General features: G+C 53.0%; 1 protein-coding gene and 1 long non-coding RNA gene across 13 annotated transcripts in view; one reads left to right on the top strand and one right to left on the bottom strand.

Moving 5' to 3' along the window:
* The window catches only part of TTC39A (tetratricopeptide repeat domain 39A), a 47,825-nt gene extending 21,777 nt beyond the window's left edge, over nucleotides 1-26,048 (bottom strand). For 3 of the 12 annotated variants that reach the window (XR_014808348.1, XR_014808350.1, XM_021096670.2), the window contains exons 1-4: nucleotides 25,955-26,048; nucleotides 7,549-7,653; nucleotides 1,870-2,001; nucleotides 952-1,028 (exon numbers count right to left, since the gene is read on the bottom strand). Coding sequence is in view for 8 of the 12 variants with exons in the window: in XM_021096670.2 (XP_020952329.1) it covers nucleotides 952-1,028; nucleotides 1,870-2,001; nucleotides 7,549-7,653; nucleotides 25,955-26,007 (367 nt within the window). In the remaining 4 variants the exon portion in view is untranslated. Of the gene's footprint in view, nucleotides 1-951; nucleotides 1,029-1,869; nucleotides 2,002-3,580; nucleotides 3,712-4,227; nucleotides 4,276-6,360; nucleotides 6,418-6,721; nucleotides 6,763-7,548; nucleotides 7,654-14,748; nucleotides 14,903-14,947; nucleotides 15,114-15,312; nucleotides 15,419-15,761; nucleotides 16,039-25,954 lie in introns of those variants that run through there. The other 9 variants (XR_014808349.1, XR_014808351.1, XM_021096671.2 and 6 more) reach the window with 7 other exon arrangements.
* LOC102158077 (uncharacterized) lies at nucleotides 16,343-21,315 on the top strand. Its single transcript, XR_002345206.2, has 4 exons — nucleotides 16,343-16,667; nucleotides 18,364-18,449; nucleotides 18,726-18,920; nucleotides 19,283-21,315. It is a non-coding gene; the product is annotated as an uncharacterized LOC102158077 (long non-coding RNA).
* Nucleotides 26,049-26,746: the final 698 nt, after the last annotated feature.

The raw sequence follows: 26,746 nt of genomic DNA, 5'->3' as shown, positions 1-26,746 counted from the left end.
ACCACCCCCAGCCCCACCCGCAGCACGTCAGCCCAGGGCCCTGGGCCTTGCTCTCTTGTCCTCCTGCGCTGGGTGGGATGGATAAACTCGGGGCAGCTCCAGTCCCTGGCGGTAAGGAAGGAGACCTAACACAGCTCGAGGAGTCAGCAAAGCCTTCCAGGAGGGCACCGGGGTTGAAAAAGGGATGGAGGGATGAGGCAGGAAGAGCTCTTCTGGCAGAGGCCCAGGAGAGCCAAACTACTCAGATATTCGCGGACAGCGGAGCCACAGAGGGCAGAAGTAGGGTGAGAGGGAGCGATGGGGGCAGAGGTCTGGCTGCCAAGGGCCTTGAACACTGGTGGAGGACCCCAGATGCGGTCCTGTGGGCGGGAGAGAGCCATGGAAGGCGGGAAGACGAAGGTGGCACTGCCACATGCTTTGCTTCGAGCTGGAACCTTCGGGGCTCTGGAGGTGGGTATGGCTGTCAGCCCCTGCCTCCAGGACTGCCACATGAGGTCATGGCACAAAGATGCCACATGGCTCAGGCAGCCCAGACCTTCTCTCCCACTGCCCTCGGCTGTCTCCTCGCAGTGTGCCAGCCCCTCACATTCCCTCTGGGGCATGCGTGAGATCACCACGACAGGAAACCACAGGACCTAACTGCCCACTTGGTCCTAAGCCCACCCTGGCTTGAGGCGCAAAGGGCATGACTTTGTGACAGCATTTTCGTTCCTCGATTTCCAGGCCTTCGGGAGGTCAGGCTGTCAGGTACGTCTCCCCTCCCCTCCCCCTCCCCCAAGACCACTCCTCAAACGGGCCCCACATCGGACCTGCCCAAGTCCCAGCATCTCGACTGGGCCTGGCCCCCCTGGGCGACCACCGGGAGGACAACTGCCCCTTCCCCACCAGCAGCCCAGCCCCGGCTTGGAACCAGGCAGCAAGGCTGAGAGGACATCATCCCGGGTGCCACACCTTCCGTGAACTGGTCCAGGGTGGGCCGGTGCACCAGGCTGCTGAAGGAGTCGGTTACAGAGGACTTCCTCCGGTGCCTGAGGAGGTAAAGGCGCGCGTGTCATTCAGGGAGGGGGCGGGGAGCCCTGGGCACCTCCGACCACACCTCCCGCGCCCCTCCCCATAGACGCCACCTACCAAACGCCTGGCAACTCCCCCAAATCCAGGCTTTCTCACACCCTTGCCTTGCCGCTGCCTCTTCTGGGAGCCCCCTTGCCCTGCTCCTTCTGCCCTGGCCAGTTTCTAGTCACCCTACAGACTCAGTTCTGGCATCACCTCCTCCAGGAAGCCTGTCCTGCTCCTCCGGCTGAACCCCCAAACCCCACAAGCTTCCTGGCATCATGCCAGGAGGTCACTATCTGTGCCTATCTCCCCAGTCAGGCAGTTCAGGGGCCAGAAGGGCCGGGGTCTGATGATGGCCAGTGCCCAGCACCAGGCCTGGGCTGGGGCAGGTGGGAGATGTCCCGGTAAGTGAAGACTCCACCTGTGTGCCAACGCATTCGAGCAGCTCACGTGTACTGAACACCAACTGTGCCCCAGGGTCCATAACTGATGTCTTCATTCAGTCTCCACAACAACCCTGTCATCCCACCCACTTTACAGATGGGGAGGACTGAGTATGGAGAGGGACCCGCCCAAGGTCAGAGAGTCATTAGGTGCCAGGGCCAGGAGTCATCTCCCGATCCAGCCTGGTCCCTGGAAGCCCTCAGGGATGGGCTCACACGACATGGCTCCCTGGACACTGCTAACAAGAGACAGTTTTCAGAACTTGGGGACACACCATTTTAGCCAAAAGGAGCAGCACTAATAGCAGCATTTTGGGCACTGGGATAGGCCAAGGTGACAGAAGGCTGGGCCTGCCCTCCCCATGGCCCCAACCTCTGACAGAGCGACTGCGCCTCCTTCATCATGTTGCCAGCCAGTAGGATGTCCTGGGGGTCAAAGGTCATCATGGCCTGCATCTCCAGGATGGTGGCGTATGTCAGCGAGTGGTACATGCTCTCCTTGGTTCTGCCAGAGAGAAGGGACATGAGCGCATCAACTCCTAGAATCCAAGGGAGTTGGGGTCTGACCCTGTGCCGTCACCCATCCCCTCCCCCATCTCGGGTTGGGGGAAACGCAGGTCCAGAGGTGGGAAGGGACCTGCCCAAGGGCTGACCCTTCCACTGATGCTCAGAAGGCCTCGGACCCTGGCTCCTCTTCCCGCTGAGTGGCCTGAAATGTCTTTCCAAATCATCCACTCCATACGGATGGCAGGAGCAGGGCTGCTGTCAGGGCTCCCAAAGGGCTGAGGCCATCGTCCCCGCACCCGGGGCCTATCCTCACCCTCGGCCCCAGGTGCCACAGGCTGAGCCAAGTCCTGTCTGTGGGGTCTCTTCTACCCTCAAGCTCCACCCTGGGCTTGTCCATCCCTGTGAGTGCCCTTTACCTCCCTGCTCTGCCACCTCCTGCCTCTCCCCTTCCCACCATCTGATCACGTGGCTCTCCTGTTAGCCCCTCCTGCGGCTGCCACTCCCCAGGAGGTAACACTGAGGCTGAGGCCCCACAGGTGGCAGGCTCCACCGCTTCTCCAGCCCAGCTCTTGGCACTTCTGCTTCTGCTCCACCGTCTGGTCACATTCAAGACTGTGCCCACACGGAACCACAACACTTGCAAGAAAAGGCCAACTCTCCCTCTTCCTGGCTTTTGTCCATATTGTTCCCTCAGCTTAAAATGCCCTTTCCTACCCCCACCTTCCCCGACTCATCTGTCAAGGCCCCCACCGCCTCCAAGGCCACTGGGCATTCAGAGCTCCCTCCCCAGGGAGCACGTGTCTAAAACCAGCCCAGGTCACAATGAACCTTAACCAGCAGAGGCTCAGCTCTTGCCCAGAATGTGGGCACCTCAAGGACAGAGCTGGTGTGGGGTGTATCTCTGTGTCACCCCCAGTGTGACAGGGCCGGGGGGACCAGCCTCAGGAAGCCTCTGCCTCCTGGCTCTCTGCTCCTCCCCGGTCCCAGACCTTTCAGCTGTTGGGGGAGGAGGGTGGCATTCAGCCTAACGCATGCAGAGGGCAACAGGCAAGGAGGGATGGCACCAGTGCAGGCCCTCTCCGAACGGGGGCAGTCACATGTCCAGGCCTTGATTTATGCTTCTGCAAAACAGGGGCGATAATGCCAGCCCACGTGATCTGTGTTGCTGGCTGGGGGCAACCCTGCCTGGCACCCAGGAGATGTGCAGTGGTTTTGGCCTCCCCTCCTCCACCCCCTTATTAACTGCTTCCCAAACTCCTCAGTGCCAGGCTTACGCTGGGAACTTCAGGCGAGAAAGAGAGAACAAAGCTTTATAGACTGTTCTATTGTAAAATCACAAGCCTTTCTCATTCATAAAACACCTCTGTAAACTGAGTTGCTTTTTTGCTCCTGGGCAATTCTCAGGTGATACCCTCCTTGGAAGTCAAAGGTTTATGAAGGAAACCAGCCCTGGTGGCCGTCAGGACACCTCCCAGTCTTTGCGAAAACTGCTTTATCTGAGGGTAGTTGCTTGTGGGAAGGAAGCCTCGGCCTGCAGCGGGGACAGACGCAGGCTTCAGTCTCTCAGACACAGTTACCTGCTGTGTGATCCTGGTGAGTCCTATGGCCTCTCCGGGCCTCCGGTTTCTCCTCTGAAAATGGCTACCAGAGTCCTTCTCTCCCAGGACATTGAGGGCTTAAACAGGGTGCCCAGAGCAAGGCCAGGACACTGATGTTCAAGAAATGTGAGTCTGAGTCCCTCTGTGTCCTGCCAGGGTTAAGGGTCACTGCCCCACATAAAAACTTTCTGCCTGAGGAGGGTTCCCCGGCAGCACACAGACACATCCCCATATAATCTCCTCTCCCAGGCCTCTCCGCTCTCCCCTCCCCGCCTTCACCACCTCAGGGCCTGGGCCTGAGACTCAGGCCCACCAGCCCAGCCCAGGGGGAGGGACAACCCTGCCTGTGCAGTTGGCAGGCAAAGTGGAATTTCTAGTCTGAGGCCCTAGGCCCTGACAGGTGCCTGCAGTGGGAGTCCTAGCCTCTTCTCAGCCCACTACCTGGAAGCCCCCCAACCATGGTCTGGACTGGGATTCAGGGCCCCGTGTTGTAACAACCCCCCAGACATGGCACCTCATTTGCCCTCCACAAAGTTCTTATACATTCGGCAGACTCCTGGGAGTAACAAGCCTCTCCCCTCTGAGCTTGACCCAGCTCTGGGACACGGTGCCCACTGGGGTCTCACCTGCCAGGCCTAGACCAGCTGTCCAGATGGTGAGGGCACTGGAAGAGCCTTCAGAAGAAGAGGGTGTTGGCTTAGGGACTCCTTGGCCACCTGGAGGTCAGCTAAGCCCAGTGGCCTCCAGCCCTTCCCTCCCCTGCCAGCAGCCAGGACTCAGCCTTGTCAGGTGCCTGGCAGCCATCCTTGTCCCCACATTCATGCCTACTGACTCTGCCCACCCTGCTCTTCCTGGATCTCCTCTAGTCCCAGCCCAAGGCCTCTCTGGGTGAGGCTGCCCTAGGCTGAAGAGCCACTTTCCTGCTGCCCTCCTCTTCAGCCCGAACACTTTCTGAGGGACTCCTATGCCCCTCGTCCACCTCCCGTCATCCTGCTCTCTCCCTTCCGGGACCTGCCCCAGCTTTTCCACCCCGGCCAGGCTGAGTGTCTCTGTTCCTCGAATACACTACACCCACATTCACGGCCGGGCCTTTGCACAGGCGGTTCCTCCACTTGGACATGCTCTCTCCACCTGGCTGACTCCTTCTCACCCAGTCTAGCTCAGCTTAAATGTCACTTCCTCCAGGAAAACTCCCAGGGCTGGCTTTACGGGTGTGCAATCTGTGCAGATACAGAGTCCCATGCCCCCAAAGGCCCCATGCTTGGTTTAATGCCCTGCTGTCACCATCTTGAGCTCCTTAGTAAATTTCTGATCAAAGGATCCCACCCTTTCACACTGCAATGTGCCCAGGAATTATGTGGCTGGTCCCAAAGCCTTCCTGACCAGCCCCCTTCCCACATGAGCTGGGGTCCCTGCATAACTCTCAGCACCAGCCCTTATTACTTATCACTTGTTTCACTGGTTCCCTGAGGAACCCCAAGAACAGCCCATACCTCGCTCCACACGGTGGCCCCAGCACCTACACACTGCCGGGCACATGAGGACACGTGTCAGGTGCTGCGGAATGAACCCGCCATGGCCAACCATGCTCTGCCATGGATCACAACTTGACAGTGCTGCCACCACACTCTTGCTGCAGACCCTGCAACCTCAAGCCCAGACCCCCTCCGAGGGTGGGGATGAGGCGTGGGGATTGCTCGCGGAGGGACTGTTGTAAAATGCATGGCCATCAAGCCCCGAAACCCCCTTCCCCCCCCAAGAAGCTGGGCCATGGACCCCCAACGGAACAAGGGGTCAGCCAGGTCTAGAGAAATGGAGCAGGTCAGGCTTGGGGTCTTGGGGAAAGCGGTCCCCCTGCTCTAGCACTTGCTTTCCCTGGGGGAACCAGCTGTGGCAGAGGACAACCTAGTGCTGAAAAGAGGGGATGCGGCCAGTAGGCAGCAGACCTGATTAGACCCCTGGTCCCTCACCGCTACCCCAATCCCAGAATTCAGGCCACCAGGGCTTCTCTGTCCAGTTTGAGAAACGGAGGATTCCTCCCCGGAGAAGCGAATATCTGGGGCCAGCTCTCTGCCAGACCATCCAAAAGCTGATCCCACCAATGACAGGGCTCCTTGGGCCAGACATGCTGGCAGGCCTCGGAGTGAACGTGCTCTTAAATGTGACCAGACAGACAGCAGGGACCATCGGGCATTTCAGGAAAGCACCCCCACGAGGAGAGGATTTCCTCCCCATTAAACAGAGAAAGGAAACCTGGAGAAAGCCAAGATTATGGAGGAAAAGAATACAATATTTTTAAAAGAGATAACATCCTGTGATAATAGTAATAACAATACATACTTATTAGCGTGCTTGTTCCATGAGAGGCCCTATCCTCAGGACACTCCTATTTTAAATAGAGATACAAAGCACAGAGTGCACTCATAAACCAGGAATAAAATGTTACAGGGAAAAAAAAAGAACATCCAGAGAACACCGAGGAGTCCTCGGGAATGAATCATATGCTTACACACCAAAAACGAAAAGTCAATGGGTTTAACGATAAGGTTGAGGAACTCTTCCAAAAATCAGAGGGAAAACAGATTAAGATGATGGCAAAGGACGGGGTGGGCAGAGAAGCAGCTTAGAACTGATCCAGGAAGTCCAGTGTCTGACTTAAAGAAGGAACAAGAAAGGGAAACAGAACATGGAGGGATCGTACGAGAGAACTTCCTAGAACTGCGTTTCCAAATTAAAAAATACCCAGTGAAAAGACCTACATTCTGGCACATCGTTGTGAAATTTCCGGTGGATAAAAGACGAGATCCTAAACGCCTCTGGAAAAGGAAAAAAAGATCCTGTGCCAAGTCAGAAGAATTAGGGTTCCCCAGATACAGGGGATGCCAGAAAACAACACCTTCAGAATTCTGAGGGGAAGATTATACTCATGCAAAATGGCTTAGGAAGTTTCTAGAGGACATGCGCTAGCAAAACGAAGGAGGATTCGAGAGAGAAGAGGCCAGGGCACGTAAACAGGAGAGAAGCACATGGGGGTTTCAGGAGCCAGCTGGAAGGGGGCCAATAAATGGGCCTGTCCCCCAGGGAACAGGTTTCCAGGAAAAGGAGGGACTGAGGGCTTACCTGATACGTCTGAGCATTTAGGGAAAACCTCATGACTTGATGGAGGAGTTACAAGAGTTCAGGATAAACAGCAAATTAGGCAAATGAAAAAAACAAGACAATTATTAACCCCAGAAAGGAAATGCAATCTTACAGTGTAAGACTTGTCTCTGCAATGAGCACAATTATACGGTTAAAATAATGAAAATACTGAGTACTGATTGAGCCAAATGTTGTGATATAATGATGGGGGAGCAGTAGGCGGGGGGGGGGCAGGGTATAAAAAAGGTCAATTTTGGTCAACCATCAGGTGATGTTTAAAAGCGAAACCTTTACCAAGAATGAATTTTATGCTATGGGAATTATATCTCGACTTCAGTTTTTAAAAAATTGAAAAAAGCGTAGGTTAAAAAAAAAGAGCAGTGTAAGTGTATTATTGAGAAAGTCCACCCCAGAAGGCATGGCTAAATTACTGTCATCATTGCCCTAAAAGGCTTGAATAAAAGCAACTCAAGGCTTCAGCGCTGTGGAGGAAAATAATGAAAAGGGGCTGTTTTCGAGCAGGATTCAGAAATCAAAGCGGAGAAAGACAGCATGAACCTGAGGGGAAGGAAGTCACAGTGACCTTGAGGGCCCGGCTGCTCAGGGCTGCGGGAGGGGGAACCTTCGCCACTTTTATGGGATTCTCAGGGGTCATCGTGACCCAGGAGGCCGAAGGACCTCAGTTACACAAGTTTTCTCTCACACCAGACCTCTGGTTCTGCACCCAGCACCCCCATCCCTACAAGCACACACACGCACACACACATGCACACACCCTCCATGTCCAGCCTGGGCTTGGGCCTCACCTGGGCTTGAGGTAGCTGAGTGCTTCTGAGAACTGGTTGGTGAGAAAGAGGTCCAGGGCGGTCATGCACTGGTCTAAGGCCTCATGGAGACTGCTCACAGGAGTCCTGATGGGAGAGACATGGGTGTGACCCGGCACCCTCAACCCCAGTCCTGGCCGGAACAGAGCCTCTCAGGGCCCAGGACCTCCCTGGTGGTCCTGGGATGCCTGTCATGAGCTCCTCCAGGCCGCCCACTCTGTACTAAGACACGGGTCAATTTGCACCCACCTCTATGTGTTCTCAAAGGGGGAGGGGGAGCAGAAGGGTGGTGTCATCTGAAATCTGGTGGAGGGGGTGGGGGAGGGGCTGAGGGCGGGGTGTATGGGTGCTGGGAAGCCTCAGGAACAAACTCCTCTTACCCCTCACCAGGGTAAAAGGAGCCTTTGTGTCCCTTCTGGCCCCTTGGGCTTTTCTGCCCCAATTGGAGAGCTCAGCCCACCCACTAATCCCACCTCGGTGCTTCTTATCCTCCCCCTTCTCCTGGCCTCCTCAGGCCTGCACGATAGAACCCCTTGGGCACGGTCACCATGGGCCACAGAGGGCAGCCAGCCTGTGAGGGCTGTCTGGGGCCACTTTCCCACTGGTACCTTCTGTACACCGTGCACCCGACATCCTCGCAGTCCTTACACCTCTTTAGCTCTTATCACCCTCTGATTTCTGTTTTTTAACTTATTTTTGTGTTTATTGTCCATCTCCCTCCATTAAAACCTGAGCTTCCTGAGAACAGGAATCTTTGTTTTGTTCACTGCTGTATCACCAGCGTCTACTGTCTGGTACAAAATGGGTTTTTAAATATAGGTTAAATAAAGCTTAAATATAGCATAAATATAGGTTAAGTCAGTGAATGAATGAAGGAAGAGTCTTAGACTAGGAGAGCAAATTCCTGACCTTTCTGAGCCTCAGCTTGCCATCTGAAAGATGAGAGATGATTCCCCAAATCCTATCTGATGGCCTTGGGAATGTCTCTTCTCAAGGCGTCTCTTGTGAGTAGAGAAGATTCCATAAAGGGTCTTGATGATTTTGCTGAAAGGAGATCCTTCTCCTGAAAGGTTAGCTAAAAGTTCCTTCTCTACCAGGTAAACTCCTACACACACTTAAGGCCCAGCTCTGATGTCTCCTCCTCCGTGATGCAGCAGCAGAACTTCCCAGGCAAAACGAAGCATGTTTTGGTCAAACCTGAACTCCTGTTTGTTCTCGCCCAGTCTCTGCCACCTCAGTAAATACCCCTCTACCAAGTTTCTCAAGCCAGAAAGAGTCATCCTTGACACATGCTCCCCTGGCCTCCATCAGGTACTCCATCAGTAAGTCCGCTCAATTCACCTCCCACACACCTCCCGCTCCGCCCCTTTCGACACCCCCGGGCCCCCCAGTCTAGGCTACTACCCTCTTTACCCAGGTCTGATGGAGACTCCCTCTCCTGGTTCTTCTCTCTCTCATCCCATTTTATTCTAAATTTCATGTCTTTCAGCTCGCTTTGCCATCTCTTTCTCTCTGTGAGACTAATTTCTCTAGATCTTTCATTCCACAAAGTTTTTTTAGCTGTGTCTCATCTGCTACTTAACCTGTCTACTGAGTTTTTCATTTCCATGATTTTTATTTCACATCTCCAGAAATTACACCTGGTTCTTTTTCAAATCTGTGTGGTCATTTTGGGCAGTATTTTGTTTCCAGCTTATTGTTGCAAGTCTATCTTTGGTTTCTTTACACATTTTAAATATAGTCAGTTATAATCAATGTCTCATCATTCTAGGATCTTAGACTCTAATTCTGGTATTTCTTGCTTCCGGTGTCTATTGCTCACAGTGACGTGTTTCCTTGTGTGTTTTGTAATTTTTACCATGAGCTCCTACTTAACCAATCCCAAAGGGATCTTAAAATGAGGATCTCTTCCTCTAGAGAGGATTTTCATTTACTTCAGCCAAGTTCCCTGGGGTGCTACCATCCTAAAGTTTAGCATTACCAGGACCACAGAGGTGATGTATATTCAAACCTGAAAATTTTGTGAGGGCAGAGCCGTATGTATAATTTTCTAGGGAATGTCTTCGTCCCCACCAGAACTTCTGTCTCCCTTTGTGGGTGGGAGGTTCTTTTTTTCTGGGCAATGCCTCTATTTGCGGAGGACACCCTCTGAAGGTGCCAGATTTGTGTGGTGGGAGAGAGGCTAAGCTCCAACTCCTCACACCATTCTTCACCAGACCCAAGACCTTCTTTCCCATCCCTTAAATGCCATTACAACTCCAGGCTCTAGGAGTTCCCGTCATGGCTCAGTGGTTAACGAATTCGACTAGGAACCATGAGGTTGCGGGTTCGATCCCTGGCTTTGCTCAGTGGGTAAAGGATCCGGCGTTGCCGTGAGCTGCGGTGTAGGTTGCAGATGCAGCTCGGCTCCCACATTTCTCTGGTGTAGGCCAGCGGCTACAGTTCCAATTAGACCCCTAGCCTGGGAACCTCCATATGCTATGGGAGCGGCCCAAGAAATGGCAAAAAGAAAAAAAGAAAAAAAAAGCAAAAAACAATAAACTCCAGGTTCTAGGTTTCTGGAATCTGTAAATTCCCCCAGGTTGCCATGACTTCATCTCATTTTCCAACCTCATTTATGGCTCCTTCTTCATCCTTGGCTTGGGAGGATGTTGCTTCTGTGGGAGCTCAGGAATGTCTTTCAAAGGATGTAGAGCTCATCCAGACTTTAGGTAGATTTTTTTTTTTTTTTAAGGGAGCATGTAGGAAGCATTAGTCCCTTTACTCTGTCCCTCTAATGAGAGCCAAAATTATCTTTTAAAACCCAAATCTGACCATGTCACATCTGGACTTGAAATCCTTCTCTGCTTTCCCATTACTCTGAGGATAAAGACAAGTTTCTTTCGGGAGCCAAAAGGTCCCCTCTTCATGTGGCAGGGACAGTGTCTTCCTCTGCCCAGGGAGTGGTATTCAGTCCATTCATCTCTGTTCGATGAACCAATGCAGAGGCAGCGAGCACCTCCTCACCTGGGCACTTAACTGGTGTTCTCTCTTTGAACCCTCACAAAGCCTTGTAAAGCGGGGTTAGTATCTCCAATGCAGATGAGGAGACTGAGGCACAGAGGAGAGGTGACCTCCTCTGGCCAAGGTCACATGCCCAAGCATGGTTTCTAACCTAAGTTTCTGCCTGAGCCAGTGTCCACCAGCTCAGTCCCAGAGAGTCAAACCCATTGTCCTGGATTCTTCCCCTCTAATCAGTTCCAGAGTCAAGAGCTTACCTCCCATTTCTGCGCACATCCCACCCACACCCCCAGCCCCGCCTCCATCAAGAAAGGGGTTCTACCTGGAGAGAAAGATGCACAGATGGAGGGGCAGACAGCACAGAAGCACATATCCCCTCCCCTGGCAGCCCTGGCACCTCTTCCCCTTAACTGCAGTGAGGTGGGTCTTCGAAGACCTCTCCAGACAGGCAGCTGCTCCGGGGTGGCCCTGGGGCTGATTTTCTCCTTCCTGCTCTCCTCCAAATACCCAGTCAGCTCCAGCTCTGGGCCAGGTCTGGGGCCAGACTCTGGAGAAGAAATTGGACCCAGACCCAGGCTTGTCCTTGAGGAGCTCAGAGGCTACAGGAGGCAGAGGCAGGGACAACCAGAGCCATCAGGGGAATCATTGGGGGGCTGAGGAGGCCCGGAAGTGAGGGTGGGGCAATTCAGGAAGCTTTCTGGATATGATGGCCTGTACAGAGGACAAGATGGAAAAAGAAGTCCCAGAAGGGGAAGAGAGTGTGAACATAGGGAGGGAGGTATGACACCATAGTGAGGAGGGGGCACAAGCTGTCATGGGGCAGGCGGGGACGACAGAGGCTCTGGAAGGCCTGTAGGTCAAGGGGTGAGGTGGGGGTTGCAGATGGTTGGGGAGCTCAAGTAACCTGGAGACACTGGCCCCATCTGACTTAATGACAGCATCAGCAACCCTCATCGGAGTTCCCTTGTGCTCCAGTGGGTTAAGGATTCAGTGCTGTCACTGCAGTGGCTCAGATCACTGCTGTGGCGTGGGTTTGATCCCTGGCTGGGGAACTTCCATATGCCATAGGTGTGGCCAAAAAACAAAGAAACCAAAAAAAAAAGAAAAAAAAAAAAAACAAAACCCATCACCACCAGGAGGATATCACTTCAAGTTATCTAAATTGATGACTGTGCTATATCATTCAATCCTCCCACCAGCCCCAAGAGTCAGGTGCTCTTATCTGCATTTGACAGATAAGGAAGTGAAGACAGTGCAAACAGAAACCTGGGAGAAGACAGAAATACCTTCTGCAAAAGCAACCTGCCAAACCTTTCCCCTCCGCTGGCTATGCCTGAGGTTCCCACTTCTCTGCAGGCTGTCCCATGGCTTTAAGGCCCTTCTGCTCCAAGCCACCCTGCTAGGGCCCAGGACAATATATTCCTGGGATCCCCAGTGGTGATGGTGGCCTCTTGACTGTGCCAGGTGGTAACTCTGGCATGGGGAGGATGCTGAGCTGGACAGTGTGGAGCATGGCTGGTAAGACAACTAACGCCAGGTTATTTAGTGGGGGAGGAGGCCTGAAGCCAAAGTGAAAAGAGAGCTGAAAGGTGGGAGGGGGTGTCAGACCTGGAGCCCCACACTCTCCACCTTCCTCCCACTTCCCTGCGCAGTCTGCCTGGAGGATGCTCCCTTAGTGCCTGATGGGCAGAGCTGGGGGACTCTCGTCTTGCAGGAGACAGAAAACCCTCCGACCCTGACCCCAGTGGGGGTGGCAATGGAGGCAGGGCAAGGCAGCCACTCAGCAGACTGGAGTCAGCCTTCTGCTCCAGCATTCAGGACGAGCTTTGGCTCAGGGGGTGAGGCAATCTGTCCACAGGGACCTGTTGCTCTCACAGTGAACTTTCTAATGGCAAAGAGGATTATGATTCTGCTTCCAGAGTCACCCTGAGCTGTGCATAAGGCGAGGACCATGTGGCAGGGAGTGATGTGGTGTGGCCTAGGCAGTGTGGAATTTTGAAAGCAGACAACCCTGGAGTCAAGCTGCAGCTCAGCAATAACTTGCTAGAGAAACTTGGGAAGGTTCCTTAACCTCTAGGAGCCTCAGTTTCCTTATCAATGAAATGGGAATGACAGTACCTGCCTCCCAGGGTTGCTGGGAAGAATGACTGAGACAGTGTAAAGCACAATAAGAAGTACTCAGGAAATCTTAGCAATTTTTCCCCTAAGATTATGCCTTTCCATCATTTCTTTTACCAAACAGCACCACTTTTACAATGAAAATAAGTAACTTTAAAAGACTGGGTGCACATAATCCTATGACACAGCAATTCTACTCCTACCTGGCAACCTGGAAGAAAACTCACATATGTGCAAAGGACAATCATTCGAAAATATTCATTGTTTGAATAGCAAGACACTGGGAACCCCCTCAATGTCCATCAAGAAGCCCGGGTAAATAAATAAATGACAGACTTTACATCGGGTGGCATATCATACATCAGGGCAAGTAGGGATCAGGGCTTCAAGAATCAAGAGGGCTAAATCTCAGAAACCTAAAGCTGAGTGAGAAAAATCAAGCTGCAGAAGGATTCATGCTGTATGACTCCATTTACAGATAAAAATTAAAAAACAAACATATTTTTTCTTATACTCTAACCCTCAGCAAAATCAAAACAGAGAAATGATAAAATCAAAATTCAGGATGGTGATTATCTCTGTAGAGGGAGAGAGGATGGTCCACAGGGGCTTCAATGGTCTCTGCCATGGTTTATTTCTTAAAAAAGAATATGAACTAAATGGGGCACAATGTTAATATCTGAAAAAAACTTGTGACAAGGGCATGGAGTCATTTTACTATGTGCTGTATGTTTCTGAAGGCTGAACTTGTTTCATAATTTTTGAAGTGGTAGAGATTTAAATCTTCGTTTGTTCACCACTGACCATCATACATGGAGCTGGGCCCAGAGCAAACCTTGGGAGTGTTTGTTGAGTGACTGAATGAGTGTCTATGATGAAGGTAGAACTGCTTTGCTGCTGCTCTTCTCAGACTCCACCAGAATGGCACTGACCAGGGCCAGGGGCAAATGGACTTGGAGGGCCTGCAGGTGGGCAGGTATGGTTTGGTACGAGGGCAACTTGACAGTGCTAGGGGGGCAAGCTCACTGCCTTGGAGGTCCAAGGAGGAGCCAGAGGAACACAGGGTTGTAAAGGGGGCTCAGACAGGGATGTGAGTGTGCAAGGAAGAAGGATGAATGTGGGTTCTAGTCTGGGAGTTCAGGATTATTTGATAGGTGCCCTGCTCCACTCCTGCCTTCTCTCCTGAAAGCCATTTTTCTTTTTTTATTTTATTTTATTTTATTTATTTATTTTTGTCTTTTTGCTATTTCTTGGGCCGCTCCCGGGGCATATGGAAATTCCCAGGCTAGGGGTCTAATGGGAGCCGTAGCCACCAGCCTACACCAGAGCCACAGCAACGCGTGATCCGAGCCGTGTCTGCAACCTGTACCACAGCTCACAGCAACGCCGGATCGTCAACCCACTGAGCAAGGGCAGGGACCGAACCCGCAACCTCATGGTTCCTAGTCGGATTCGTTAACCACTGCGCCACGACAGGAACTCCGTGAAAGCCATTTTTCTGAGCCCAGTGGGGTGGAGCTCAGGGCTGGGCAGAAGATACATAACCACTTCCAGATTTACCAAGACCAGCCCAGCCTCCCTGTATTTTCCAAAGGAGGGACCAGAAGTCTAGGGAGGATAAAGGACTTGGCTAAAGTCATATCAAAAAATGACAAAGTCTCACTAGGCGCCCCTCCCCAGGGTGTCCCTCAGCCACCCACCTTCCAAGCCCTCAGCGCAGGACATGCGCAGGCCCTGTGGAGGCCTCCAGCTGACAGCTGGCATCAGCCTTGCCACCCCTCTGTTCAAGTGTCAGCCCTGGCCCTTGGTAAATATTGTCCCTGTTGGTGAGGCTCCAGGCCAAACGGCACTCCTCCCAGTTCACCTGGGCCGGATCCCCACCCAGCAACCTCCCAGCAGAGCAGGCTCCCAGCAGCGGGGCTCCCAGGCCATGGCCACTGGGGCCCAGGAACGGTCAAGAGCGGCTCCGGTTCTGCCAGCAGTTAGCAGCTGGCACTGCTGCAGGGGCAGAGCAGGGGTCCTACAGGGTCCCTCAGCGGTATGAACATTAGGGTCAGCACCCACCTTTACCACCCCTGCCCCTGTTGCGCCCAATGGACTCGGCCGGTTCCTATCTTAGCCTTTCAACTCTTCCCAACATCCCTGAGGGCGAAGTCATGTCTGGCATCAGAAAAAGCTGGGTTCAAATCGCGGGCGCGCCTCTCGCCTCCTGGGAGACCTAAGACGAGTCATTTAAGAGCCATCTATGCCTCAGTGTCCTCACCTGTAATGCACTTGATAATAGGAACCCCCCGCAGGAGTAAACGCCACGAGCGGAAGAGGGCGTCTCTGACGTGGCTGTGGCCACCGCTTCCTCAGAAAGTTGGGACCCAGAGGGGAGTCACTGACTCAGGGCCCCCGGGGCCTCCACAGCCCCCGCACAGCCCCCCACTCCCCGGGCTCCGCCCAGCTCCCTGGCGGCGGCGGCGGCACCCGGAGGCCTGGAGGGCGGGGGGCGAAGGGCGGCCCCGCAGGGGCTGGAAGCCGCAGTGCGGGCCCCGGGGAGGCCCGGCCCGGCGCCGCCCCCCGCCCCCCGCCCCGGGCTCATTCCGGCCCGCGCCCCCCGGGGCCGCCCCGCCGCGCACTTACCCCGCGGGCAGCGCGCCCGGAGCGCCGGCCGTGCTCATCGCCGAGCGGGGCGGGCAGCCTGCCCCCGCCGCACGCCAGCCGCGGCCCAGGTGCTGCCGCCGGAACCCGGAGCGGGCGCTGTGCGGCCGAGCCGCGGACGCGGCGGCCGGGGAGGGGCGCGCCGGGGGCGGGGAAGGCGGCGGGGCCGGGCCGGGCCTCGGTCTGCCCACCGGCGCAGTGGGGCCAGGCCACCGCCCGCCCGCAGAAGTCGGCCCCGCCCTCGGGTCCGACAGGTGAGAGCGCGGGGCGCCCAAGGTCGGCCCGGCCCATAGCCGAGAACCCGCTGCGCGCGGCCCCCGGGAGCGGGCGCTCGCACCTTCCTCGCTGGGCCCAGAAAGTTCTCCTGGACCCGAGGTCCACCTCCCTGCCACTCTCCCCTCCCCGCAGCGCCCGCCCCGCAGCGCCCCCACCTGAGCCCTTGGTCGTCCTACTGCATTGGTGGGGGGCGTTCAGGCAGAGAAAGACGCGACTTCCAGAGGCCGCCCTGGATTTTCCTCCCACCCTCTTGCCCACAGCTTGACTGTGTGTGCAGGAGACCACAGGAGGAAAATAACGCGGTTTAGCACCACTGCTAGCCAGCATCTCGCACTCGCCTTCTCAAATAATCCCCACAGCGGCCACTTTAGGAATGGGGAGACTGAGGCACGGAGTTCAGGTGACTTGCTGAAGGCCGCTCATCTAATAAATGGCAAGTCGCTGTTGGAACCCAGCGCTCCCGACTCCAAAGTGCACACTCTTGCCCTCTTGGTCCCCACTCTCCTGAATCCTCAGGGCTTAGGTGGGGTCACCTATAACATTCCTCAGATGCCTACTGTGTGCCCAGCTCTGAGGTACACGTCTAGGACTAAGGCTGAAGCCGACTGGTCTCCTGGCAGAAAGGCCACTGGCCCATGAGGAGTTAACCAGCTACCCACCTCCAGGCCCCAGATGCTCTTAATCATGACTCATCAGAGCACGTGGCTGTCGTTAGAGCTGCCCCTTCACAAAGGCAGGGGACAGGAGGAGGAGGGACTCCAGCACCCCTGGATCAGCGCTCAGCTCCAGGATGTCAGAAAAGGAAACAGGAGGAGCCTGTAGAAGCAGCCATGATAGAAAGAGGGCTTTACTAGGTTCTGGGAGAGCCAGGCAGATGGGGCCTGGTAGCAGAGGGGAGAGGTTTAGGGCATTACTGTTTAAATCTAAACAAGTGTCTAGAAAGATAGTGAGTTGTTCTTCTGCCCATCTGCAACCAGAGGCCAACGCTTACTTGCAAGGATCATCCCATCTCTGGGATTCTGACGCAGGCATGGAAAAGATAATTAACTACAAGGAGCGGGGTAAGATAACATCTGCCAGCACCTATAGAAGTCCAGATAAGGGAGAGTACAGCATAGGCTGGAGGAGCCCGGGGGCTTCCTGGAGAAGCCAGGGCACACAGTTAAGTCTTTTTCTTTTCTTTTCTTTCTTTTTTGGCTTTTTAGGGCTGTACCCGCGGCATATGGAAGTTCCCAGTCTAGGGGGTCAAATCGGAGCTGTAGCCGCCAGCTCACACCACAGCCATAGCAACACAAGATCCAAGCATCTGCGACCTATACAGATTATGGCAACTCCAGGTCCTTAACCTACTGAGCAAGGCCAGGGATTGACCCTGCATCCTCATGGATACTAGTCAGGTTTGTTACTGCTGAGCCACAGTGGAAATTCCAGAGTTGGGTCTTGAAGTTTGTATTATTTCTGCACAAAGGCGGAGGTAGAGAAAGGGTGTACCTGATGGGGACATGGATGAAAAAGCATGGAGCTGGGCAAGGGCATACTGGTGACAGCTGGAGTTTGTGAAGCTGGTGAGAAGACCAGCAATGTGTCTAAGGAGGAGCCTGGGAGAGGAGGCTGGGGGGCTCTTGTCACATGCCATGCTTTCAGGTCTCTGGGCATTTGTACATGCTATTCCCTCTGCCTGGAACATACCTTCTTCTCTGATCACATATTATTCATTCATTCAACCAGGAGACAAGCCAGAAGCTTACAATTCAAAGGCTTCTTTAAATAAATAAATAAATACAGGAGGTCCCGTTGTGGCTCAGTGGTTAATGAATCTGACTAGGAACCCTGAGGTTGCAGGTTCGATCCCTGACCTTGCTCAATGGGTTAAGGATCCGGCATTGCCGTGAGCTATGGTGTAGTTCACAGACACAGCTCAGATCCCGAGTTGCTGTGGCTCTGGTGTAGGCCAGTGGCAACAGCTCTGATTAGACCCCTAGCCTGGGAACCTCCATATGGCACAGAAGCAGCCCTAGAAATGGCAAAAAGATAAAAAAGAAAAAAAAAGAAAAAAAGAAAACCAAATTTATCACCATAAAACTGCCAAGGTCCTCCCAGAGCTAGAGAGGGCTAGGAGAGTAGGGGTTCTGAAGCATTAGGCTATTAGCTTCAAGATAAACCCTTACTGTATTTAACCATCATTTATTAAAACCCTGCCATGTGCAAAAGCTCCTGTTCGCTCTTTAGGTTTCAGTTCAGATGCCTCCTCTTACAGGAGGCCCTTCTTCCCTGAATGTGTCAGGGGCTTCCTGGGTACACACTGCTCTAAGCCCCTCTGACCTCCCCTACTCGCCCTGGGATAACACCATCTGTGTGTGGTCGGGGGGTGTGAAGTTGGTTTGTGACTGTCACTGCTGTCAGTCAGACTGGGAGCTTCTGGAGGGTAAGGCCTAGTCATAGCTCTGTGTCGGTGCCTGACTAATCACCAATAATATGAACACTGCGCCTAGCACTTTACCATTTTCCTCTGAGGTAATGATTATAATGATGACTGATGTTCATCAGAGGCTTATTATGTGCCACACACGTTAAACGGATTATCCCATTTAATGCCCAGTTTTAACCACCTCTCTGAGCCTCAGTTTCTGCATCAGTAACATGGAAACACTGCCTGCTTCCAAGGGTCATTGTGAGGAATAAGAATTCACATGTGTAAAATGCTCAGAATAGTGGTGGTGGTACCACGGTGATACTATTATTCTCCCCCTTTTACAGATGAGAACTGAGGCTCAGCTCTGCCTTCAGAGCTGGAACCCTGCCCATGCCACCACAGCGGTAGTGATGCTGGAGCCACTCACCTGGTGAGTCAGAAGATCAGGAGGGTTCCACCTGGCCAGTTCTAGGTCCCCAGGAGCTCTGGCCCAGACCCAACCCTGGGGGGCCTGTGAGTCACCATTATTTCTGCCTCCCAACCCAGGTGACCCTGCTCAGGTCACCTGCTCATTCCCACCAAGGCCTGCGGACTGGGAGAACATCCTAAGTCCTGGATTCCTTCCTCCTCTGCCAGGGGACCTGGTGCTTTGTGCCTAGGAGATGGTAGGTATGCTTTCCTCTCTCATTTTCTCCCCAACCCGCAGGAACAAACCACTGGGCTCACTGCACGTGTCAGCAGCCCTGTGGACTTGATAAAGACTGCTTTCACTGATACCATCTCTCAGCTTATTAAGGCCTTAAAAATAATAAAAAGAAGACCTTCAATAAGCATCTGCTTAGTGAAACCTTACTGGAATTCTCCAAAAAGCTCCAGAGTAGCTTCATCTCCCATCCTACAGGTGAGAAAACTGAGGCTTGAACCCAAGTGTGACTTGGACTCAGGTCTCGCCATATCTAGCCTGGTGTCAACTCTTTATCCTGTAGAGAAAAGGTGTGGAATTGGGGTGGCGTGGGGGTCACAGAAGCAGGGGTGTGAGCATGTGAAAAGGGATGCCATTGTCGAAACAGCTTAAGCTCTCCATGTCCCAGCCCTCCCATCAGTAAACCTGGGATAATAGTGCCACCCTCTGCAGGATGCTGGTGGGCTTACTGAGCATTACTTGGGTGACCCCCTCATCCCTTCCCTATTCTTAGCTGCCTTCTAGGCCTTTCCCTGGCACGAAGTGCCCCTAACCTCATCCCCACCTTGCTGTCTCTACAGCCCAGGATCCCCTCTTCAAGTCTTTGAAGCCCTCCCAGCCCGCTAAGAATGAGTCCGGCCCCGCCCAGCAGGTCACAGGCCTGGGCTCGTTAATAATTCACAAGTAAACAGGCCCATCCACAAAGAGCCCTCGTAGAGGGCTGAACAAGTCACAGTTCTTCAGTATTCCCTGGAGAGGGGCCCTGAGGGAGGACCAGGCCTGCTCCTTGGGCTGGGCCCTCCCTCACCATGGACTCTGGCCACTACTAGCTGTGTAACCTTGGACAAGTCACTATCTCACTCTGGCCCTCAGTTTCTCTCTTCCCACAAAATATAAAGGAGGGAGCAGACTGGACCAGGAGGTCAAAGGCACCTCCCGCTCTGATGTTCTCGGCTCTGGGATCTGAGCTCTTCTACTAAAGTCTGGTCTCTAGGAGCTGCTAAGCTTGGGTCTAAGGAAGGAGCCCCTGGTCAGGCACAAGGGACCAAGAACAATTTTGACTGAAAAGAAGATGCAGAATGCTAATGAGAGGCTTCTGGCACTGAGTGGCATCCTGTCAGAAGTTAGAACTTGGGCTACAGATTCAGGAAGATCCAGCTGGATTCCTGGCCCCACCATGTCCTAGCCCTGTAGTCCCAAGCTGGGAAGGGAATGGTGCAGGGAGCAGGTTTGCAAGCCAAGCCGTATACGCCAGCTCTGGCACCCTGAACCAATGATTTCACCTCTGAAATGGGGACATTGATGGCAGCAACCTCACTGGGTTGTTGCAAGGATTAAATGAGGTAATATACAGGCACAAACGAACCTATCTACAAAACAGAAATAGAGTCACAGACAAAGAGAAGACTGTGGTTGCCAAGAGGGTGGGGAAGGGAGGGGGATGGACAGGGAGTTTGGGGTTGGTAGAGGCAAACCATTATATTTAGAATGGATAAGCAAGGAGGTCCTACTGTATAGAACAGGGAGCTATATCCTGTCTCATTCAGTCTCTTGGGATAGACTATGATGGAAGATACTATGAGAAAAATAATTGTATGTATGTATACACACACACACACATATACATGTGAATGGATCACTATGTTGTACAGCAGAAATTGACACAACACTGTAAATCAAATATACTCTAATGGATTTTTTTTTTTAAAAAATGAGGCAATATACATAAAGCACTTGGAATGGGGCCATATCATTAATCTTTGGGTTTAGTGTCCTCGCCCATAAAGCAGGGATAACAAGATTGTCATGAGCATTAAATAAGCAAATGGACTCAAAAGAGCTTTGGAACAAGGCTGTCCAGAAAAGAAGGGTTTCCCCTCTGATGTACCAACCCCAGACCTGGCCAGGTCCACAAGGACAGAGCAGCATCCATCAGACACCTACGACGTGCCCTCAGGCCAAATGTGCTGCCTCACTCACTGCTGGTGAAAGTAGAAAGTGGCACCTCTTTCTGAAAGGCAATTGGAATTATGGGCTGAAAGCCTTAGAAAGATGACCCGGTAGCACCTGTGCAGCAAATATCTTTTGTTTGCTGTTGTTGTTTTTAGCAAACCTGTCTTTTTTTTTTTTTTTTTCTTTTTTTTTCCTGCTTTTTAGGGCCGCATTAGCAGCATATGGAGATTCCCAGGCTAGGGGTTCAATCAGAGCTATAGCTGCTGCAGCTACACCAGATCTGAGCCACATCTGCAACCGACACCACAGCTCACAGAAATGCCCGATCCTTAACCCACTGAGTGAGGCCAGGGATCGAACCCTCAACCTCACGGTTCTTAGTCAGATTCGTTTCTGCTGGGCCATGCCAGGAACTCCAGCAAACATGTCTTAAGAAATAATCACAGACATAAAGATTTATGGTACAAGGATGTTCATCACAGTGTTTCCTATAATAAAGGTAGAGCTGGAAATGACCCAAGTGCCCATCCATAAGGAATTAGTTCAATGAATTATAATGTATTTAGAGAGTGAACTAACCCACTAACCCCATTCTGCTATACCCTTTGTAACACAGAGGGATGACTGCTAAATAAATAAATAAATAAATAAATAAATAAAACCCTTGTTCTCACTCTCCTAATTCCTTTGTTCTGTGTTATTTTTCCATAGCACTGTCTGACATCTTGTATATTTTGTTTATTCATTTAGTCTGTCACCCCCTATTAAATTCTGTGCTCCACAAGGAGGTTTTTTTGTTTGTTTGTTTGTTTGTTTTATCACTTTGTTCTCAGTGCCCAGCATAGTGCCTGGTACATTGTAGGTGCTCAATAAATGTTTACCGCATGAATGAGCTTTTGAAAAGGTAGAAAAATACAAAAAAAAAAAGCAGAGTACAAAATTATACAACTAGTGCTAAAAAGAAAACCCCAATGTCTGTGCATTTGAGGAAGTATGAGGCGGTCTCCATGTCCTCAACTCTTAGAGTTGGAGACAACGAGCCCCCTGGTCAGAGTTGTAGGCGCTGAAGGTGACAATGCATGTCAAGTCAGCGCATAGCCAAGGGCAGATCTCGCTGTCATTACAGATCACCTAGGCCGCAGCCTGGCAGGGGATGGGGCATCCTGGAGGCGGAGGCCTAGTTCAGAGGGTGTCCAGGGAGAGAAGCTGGGGCTAGAGGGAGCAGGGGCAAGTGAAGAAGGAGAAGGGTGACGATTTGAGTGCAGCGCTGTGGGCTGTGCCTAGGGAGCCGCCACCCCCCTTTGACGGCCTGGCCTGTGCTCAGGGACAGTGCTTAGGTGCGCCCTTCAGACACCTACTTGTACAGGAAGTACTCAGCCACCCACTTTCTTGGAAAGATAGCAGAGTTGCTTCAGTCTGACACCTAGAACTCTCTCTGGGGGAGGGTGTTTCTTCCTGGAAGATGACTGGTTGCAGGGGTTGGTTCTGGCCAGAGTCGTCTCTGAGAGGGAGAAAGGGGCACACCTGATGCTGTGGGAGGGAACTAGCAGGGACAAACTTCCTCCAAAGGGGGAAGAAGGGAGTAAAAGGAATAGACCTGACTCAGGTCTACCTGGACAGGGGGCCTGATGTCACATCCACCGTCATAGGTCCTAATATAATTGTCCTGGTTAAACAGAACAGCCAGTTAGTAGGCTGCGGGAAGGATTTTTCCCTGGAAGCAGTGGGTTTCTGCACTGCTCTTCACCTGGGAAAGGGCTGATCCTGGGAAAGGAAAGGTATGGTTGTCTTGGGTTAAGCAAGAAATATCCTCCTCTCTCTTGGGAGAGAAGATGCTGAAAGTCCTACATCAGGCCCTCCCGGAAGTGGAAATTTTGCAGGAAGGCTCCTTCCAGGATGGCTGAGGGCTCATAGAGGAGCCAGAGAATCATAAAATTCTGTTGCTCATCACTTGCTTCCTAAGGTGCAGAGGCTCACATGGGTCAGGGGGCTGGATCAAGGTCATAGAGCCAGTATGTAGGTGGCAGAACAGGGGCTGAACACCCTGCCAACCCCTCACCCTTTGGCCAGGCTGTGGGAAACACAGCAGTGTGGTGGGTGAGGCCTGAGGGTGGAGAAGTCACAGGGCCTGAGCTGAGAGAATGGAGACCTGGCTTGTGGCCTCAGGTGTGAGACCTTCTGAGGGCAACTGGGAGTCAGAATTCCTGGGTATTTGCATCCAGTAAGTTCCAGCTGAAGTATAAAGGCGCATGTTCAGGCCCTCACCTACACTCCTTCGCACAGGCCCCTGCGGGGATGTGGAGGCTGAGTCCCTTCTCCCCGTCCTCTTCACTGTCTCTCACCTCCCTCCCACATTAGTGGCCCTGGGTCTTCACCTCTTCTCAGTTTAGCTTCCTTTCCCTGCTTCCCTCTAGTCTCTAATTCACAGCCCAGCACCCATCCTGGATTGTCATGTTGGCTCTCCCGGTGTTAAACGGTCTGGTCTGTCCTCAGCAAAATCTTTTCTCCATGGGGTAGCACAGCCATCTTTAAAAATGTAACCCCCTTCCCCAAGGCCCTCTAGTGGCTTCCCAAGACACACTGAAAATCAAACTCGGCCCTCTCCTGAGCAGCCTGCCTCCAGGATCCCAGCGGGCGGGGGATCCTCAATGACCCACACACCTCTCTGCTCCTCGGACACACCTCAGGCTTTGACAGGAGCTCTCCTTACTTGCTAGGAATGCTGGATGGATTTTACTGTCCATCACATCGCTTTATCTTAAACCCTACACAGCATCTGTTTCTGGCATTTACTTGTTTATTTGCATACTTGTTTTGCCTGTCTTTCCGCTAGAATGTGGTCTCCTAAGAGCAGTGACTTGTATGCCTGAAGTAACCCCACATCCCCGGCACCTAGTACAATGCCTGGAACATGGTATGTGCTCAACCATGTTTGTTGAAAGACTGAATGAGAGCTCTGAGAGGGAAGCAAAGATGCCGGAGTTCTGAAGGCCCCTGAGCCTGACTCAAGGGTGGCGTCAGAAAGGCCCTTTAAAGGAGGTCACCTAAAGTAAGTCAGACAGAAAGACAAATACCATATGATATCACTTACATGTGGAATCTAAAATATGATACAAATGATCCTATCTACAAAACAGAAATGGACTCCCAGACATAAAAACTGACGGTTACCAGGGAGTTCTCTGATGGCCTAGCGGGTTGAGGCTCCTGCGTTCTCACCGCTGTGGCTCTGGTTGCTGCTGTGCGGCATAGGTTCAATCCCTGGCCCAGGAATTCCCACATACTGCCTGTGTGGCAAAAAAGAAAAAAAAATACAAAAAATAAAAAAACAAGAGAGAACCTGAAATAAACGTTGCAACTCTCATTTAAAAAAACAAACAAACAAACAAAAAAACAACTTACGGTTACCAAAGGGGAAAAGGGGTAGGGGAGGGATAAAGTAGGAGTTTGGGATTAGCAGATACACACTACTGTATATAAAAAAGATAAACAACAAGGTCCTACTGTATAGCACTGGGAACTATATTCAATATCTTATAATAAACCATAATGGATAGAATATGAAAGAGAATACATACATACACATATATGTGTACACATATACACACACATAGATAAATATATATACATATAAACTAAATCACTTTGCTCTACACCAGAAATGAACACAACATTGTAAATCAACTATACTACAATCGGAAAAGTCAAAACCAAAAAACAAGCCTCTGCTGTTAGACATCAGGACAAAGCCCCCCTCTGGTGTTAGAAGTCAGGATAGTAGTTACCTTCGGGGTTGTGACTGGGAGGGGCACAAGGGAGACCCCAGGAGCTTGGAACAGTCTGTGTCTTGATCTGGGTGCTGGTTCTATGGGTGTGTGCACAAAAATTTTAATATAAAAATAAGAAGAGGTCACCCAAAGTTGAATCTTACAGGGTGAATGTCAGGAGTGGAGGATGGCATTACAGGCAGAGGTAGCTCTGAGCAGCCCAGCACAGTTGGGAGAGCCCTACAAAGCCAGTCATTGCTGCTGGACCAGGGTGACGGGCAGGGAGTGATGGGAAGTGGGCCTGGACCTCTGCCCTTGAGAGCCTTGAACTTTAACCTCTAGGTGATAGAGAACCACGGAAGAGTTTTAAAGCAGAAAAATGACACGGACTGGTTTGTGCTTTAGAAAAGACCAGACGAAAGGATGCCTAGAAAGGGAGAGACAGGAGGAAATGCGAAAGTTGGACACTGCTGCAATAGTCCATGGGGCATGAACAGCTAGCTCTGAGAGACATCAAAAAGATAAAGTCAGCACAACTTGGAGACCAGGGTGGAGGTGAGGGAGGGAGGTGAGAGGGATGACTCCCAGGTTCTGGGCTTGAGCAACTGGGTGGATGACTATGCCATTCACTGACATGGGGATACAGGAGGAGGAACAGGTTTGGATGTGAAGTCTAAGATGTGCAGTCTAATTTGGGGCTTGCCAAGTGCGATGTGCTCATAGGACAGTCAGATGGGGGCATTGGGAGGGCAGTCAGATTGCTCTTCTCCAGGGAGAAGCAGGATGACCTTTAAATATATAAAGGAAAGGAACTGGGGGGGGGGGGTGTCAAAGCTACAAGGAGAGATTAGGGCTGTCCCCTTTTCCTTTTTTCATGGGAACTCATCTGGAGACACCAACTCACTCGGGAGCTGGGGACAGGCGGGGAATTGGAGTTGACACACAGGAAGCAATGACACATCCCTGAAAGGTTGACCTTGGAGGAGCTGTCACACATTTTCACCATGGACGGGCACTGGGACCCAGGATTTCCCTCCGCACTGTTGCCCCAGATGTGGACAATCCCTAGGGCGGAGTGGGGGTTGTTAGCGTGTCTGCCTTCACCTGTCCAGGCACAGGGAGTGCCCATATCTCTGCTCAGGCTGCGCTGGGGAGGACCAGGTGCGTGAGCGGCACTGCTGCGGGGAGATGCAGCTGCCCAAACCTGACTCCCAGCTCGCCCGAGATCCAGCTCACCTGAGCTGCCCTCGCAGGTGGCCCACAAGTTGCGGAAGCGGGTCTCGGAGGGGGCTGGGGTGGGGCCCTACTTCGTCACCCCCACCCCCCGGCCCATAACGCGCGAGCAGGGGACACGTGGCGGGTGAGAGGAGCCGGGCTGCCTCACCCCGGACGCTCCGGCCGTTACCCCGCGCCCAGCAGCGCGCACGCTGCTCTCTCCAGCTGTGTCCCCTCAGCTGCCCCTCGCGTCGGCTGTTCCCCAGCAGCCCTTGTCCCATCCGCGCCTCCCGCCGAGTCCCCGCCCCCGCCTGGTACCTGCGGTCGCTTTTCCCGGAGGCTGCCCTCTTCCAAGCGGTCAGAAAAGCCATGGACGCGGGCCGGACTCGGAGAGGGGCGCGGGCGGCCCCTCGTGGCAGCAGCGGCGGCAGCGGCCGCTTGGGCGGCAGCACCTGGACGGGGTGGGAGGGGCGGGACCTTTGGCTCCGCCCCGCCGCGGTCGAGCACCTCCCTGCCTGGCAAGGGCGTCTGTCCCGGGAGCGGACCTGGGATCCCAAGACAGTCCGCCTTCCGTCCAGAGCCCTTGGGGCTCACTTTAGACACAAGGAGAGACTGAGGCCCACCATGGACCGCCAGGGATCTGTCCCAGGTCACATAAAGGGCCAGTGGCAGCACCAGGACCTGTCCTTCCCCACCCGCCCCCGACTCCCAGTGTAGAGCCCGGCCTCAGTATCTATGGATGGTGGCGTCATCAACGCCCTTCCCTCCTGCCTTGCCAGGGTTGTACCTGATTGGAATCAGGGGCTTGGGACTGGCCTCAAGCGTAGAGCACAGAGGAGGAGGGACAGGCGAGGGGTCAGAAAGATAGAAAAGAGCTGCCTGGGCCTGGGAGTGGAGGCTGCTGGCCAGGCAAGGTACTGGGACATAGCCCTCTTCACAGGCTTCTGGATCCCAGCACCCCTGTGGGAGGAGCATGAGCTCCTCATCTTACCTAGGGTTATGGGCAGTTTTTTTTTGGGGGGGGGTCTTTTTAGGGCCTCTCTGGAGGTATATGGAGGTTCCCAGGCTAGGGGTGGAATTGCAGCTGAAGCCGCTGGTCTGCGCCACAGC

The sequence above is a fragment of the Sus scrofa genome, chromosome 6 (genome assembly GCF_054392235.1).
Source record: "Sus scrofa isolate SSC_HxYL_T2T_F1_AM1 chromosome 6, Sscrofa_HxYL_maternal_Yorkshire_Landrace_v2.0, whole genome shotgun sequence".
Classification (NCBI taxonomy): Eukaryota; Metazoa; Chordata; class Mammalia; order Artiodactyla; family Suidae; genus Sus; species Sus scrofa.
This window is presented reverse-complemented; position numbering and strand designations above follow the sequence as displayed.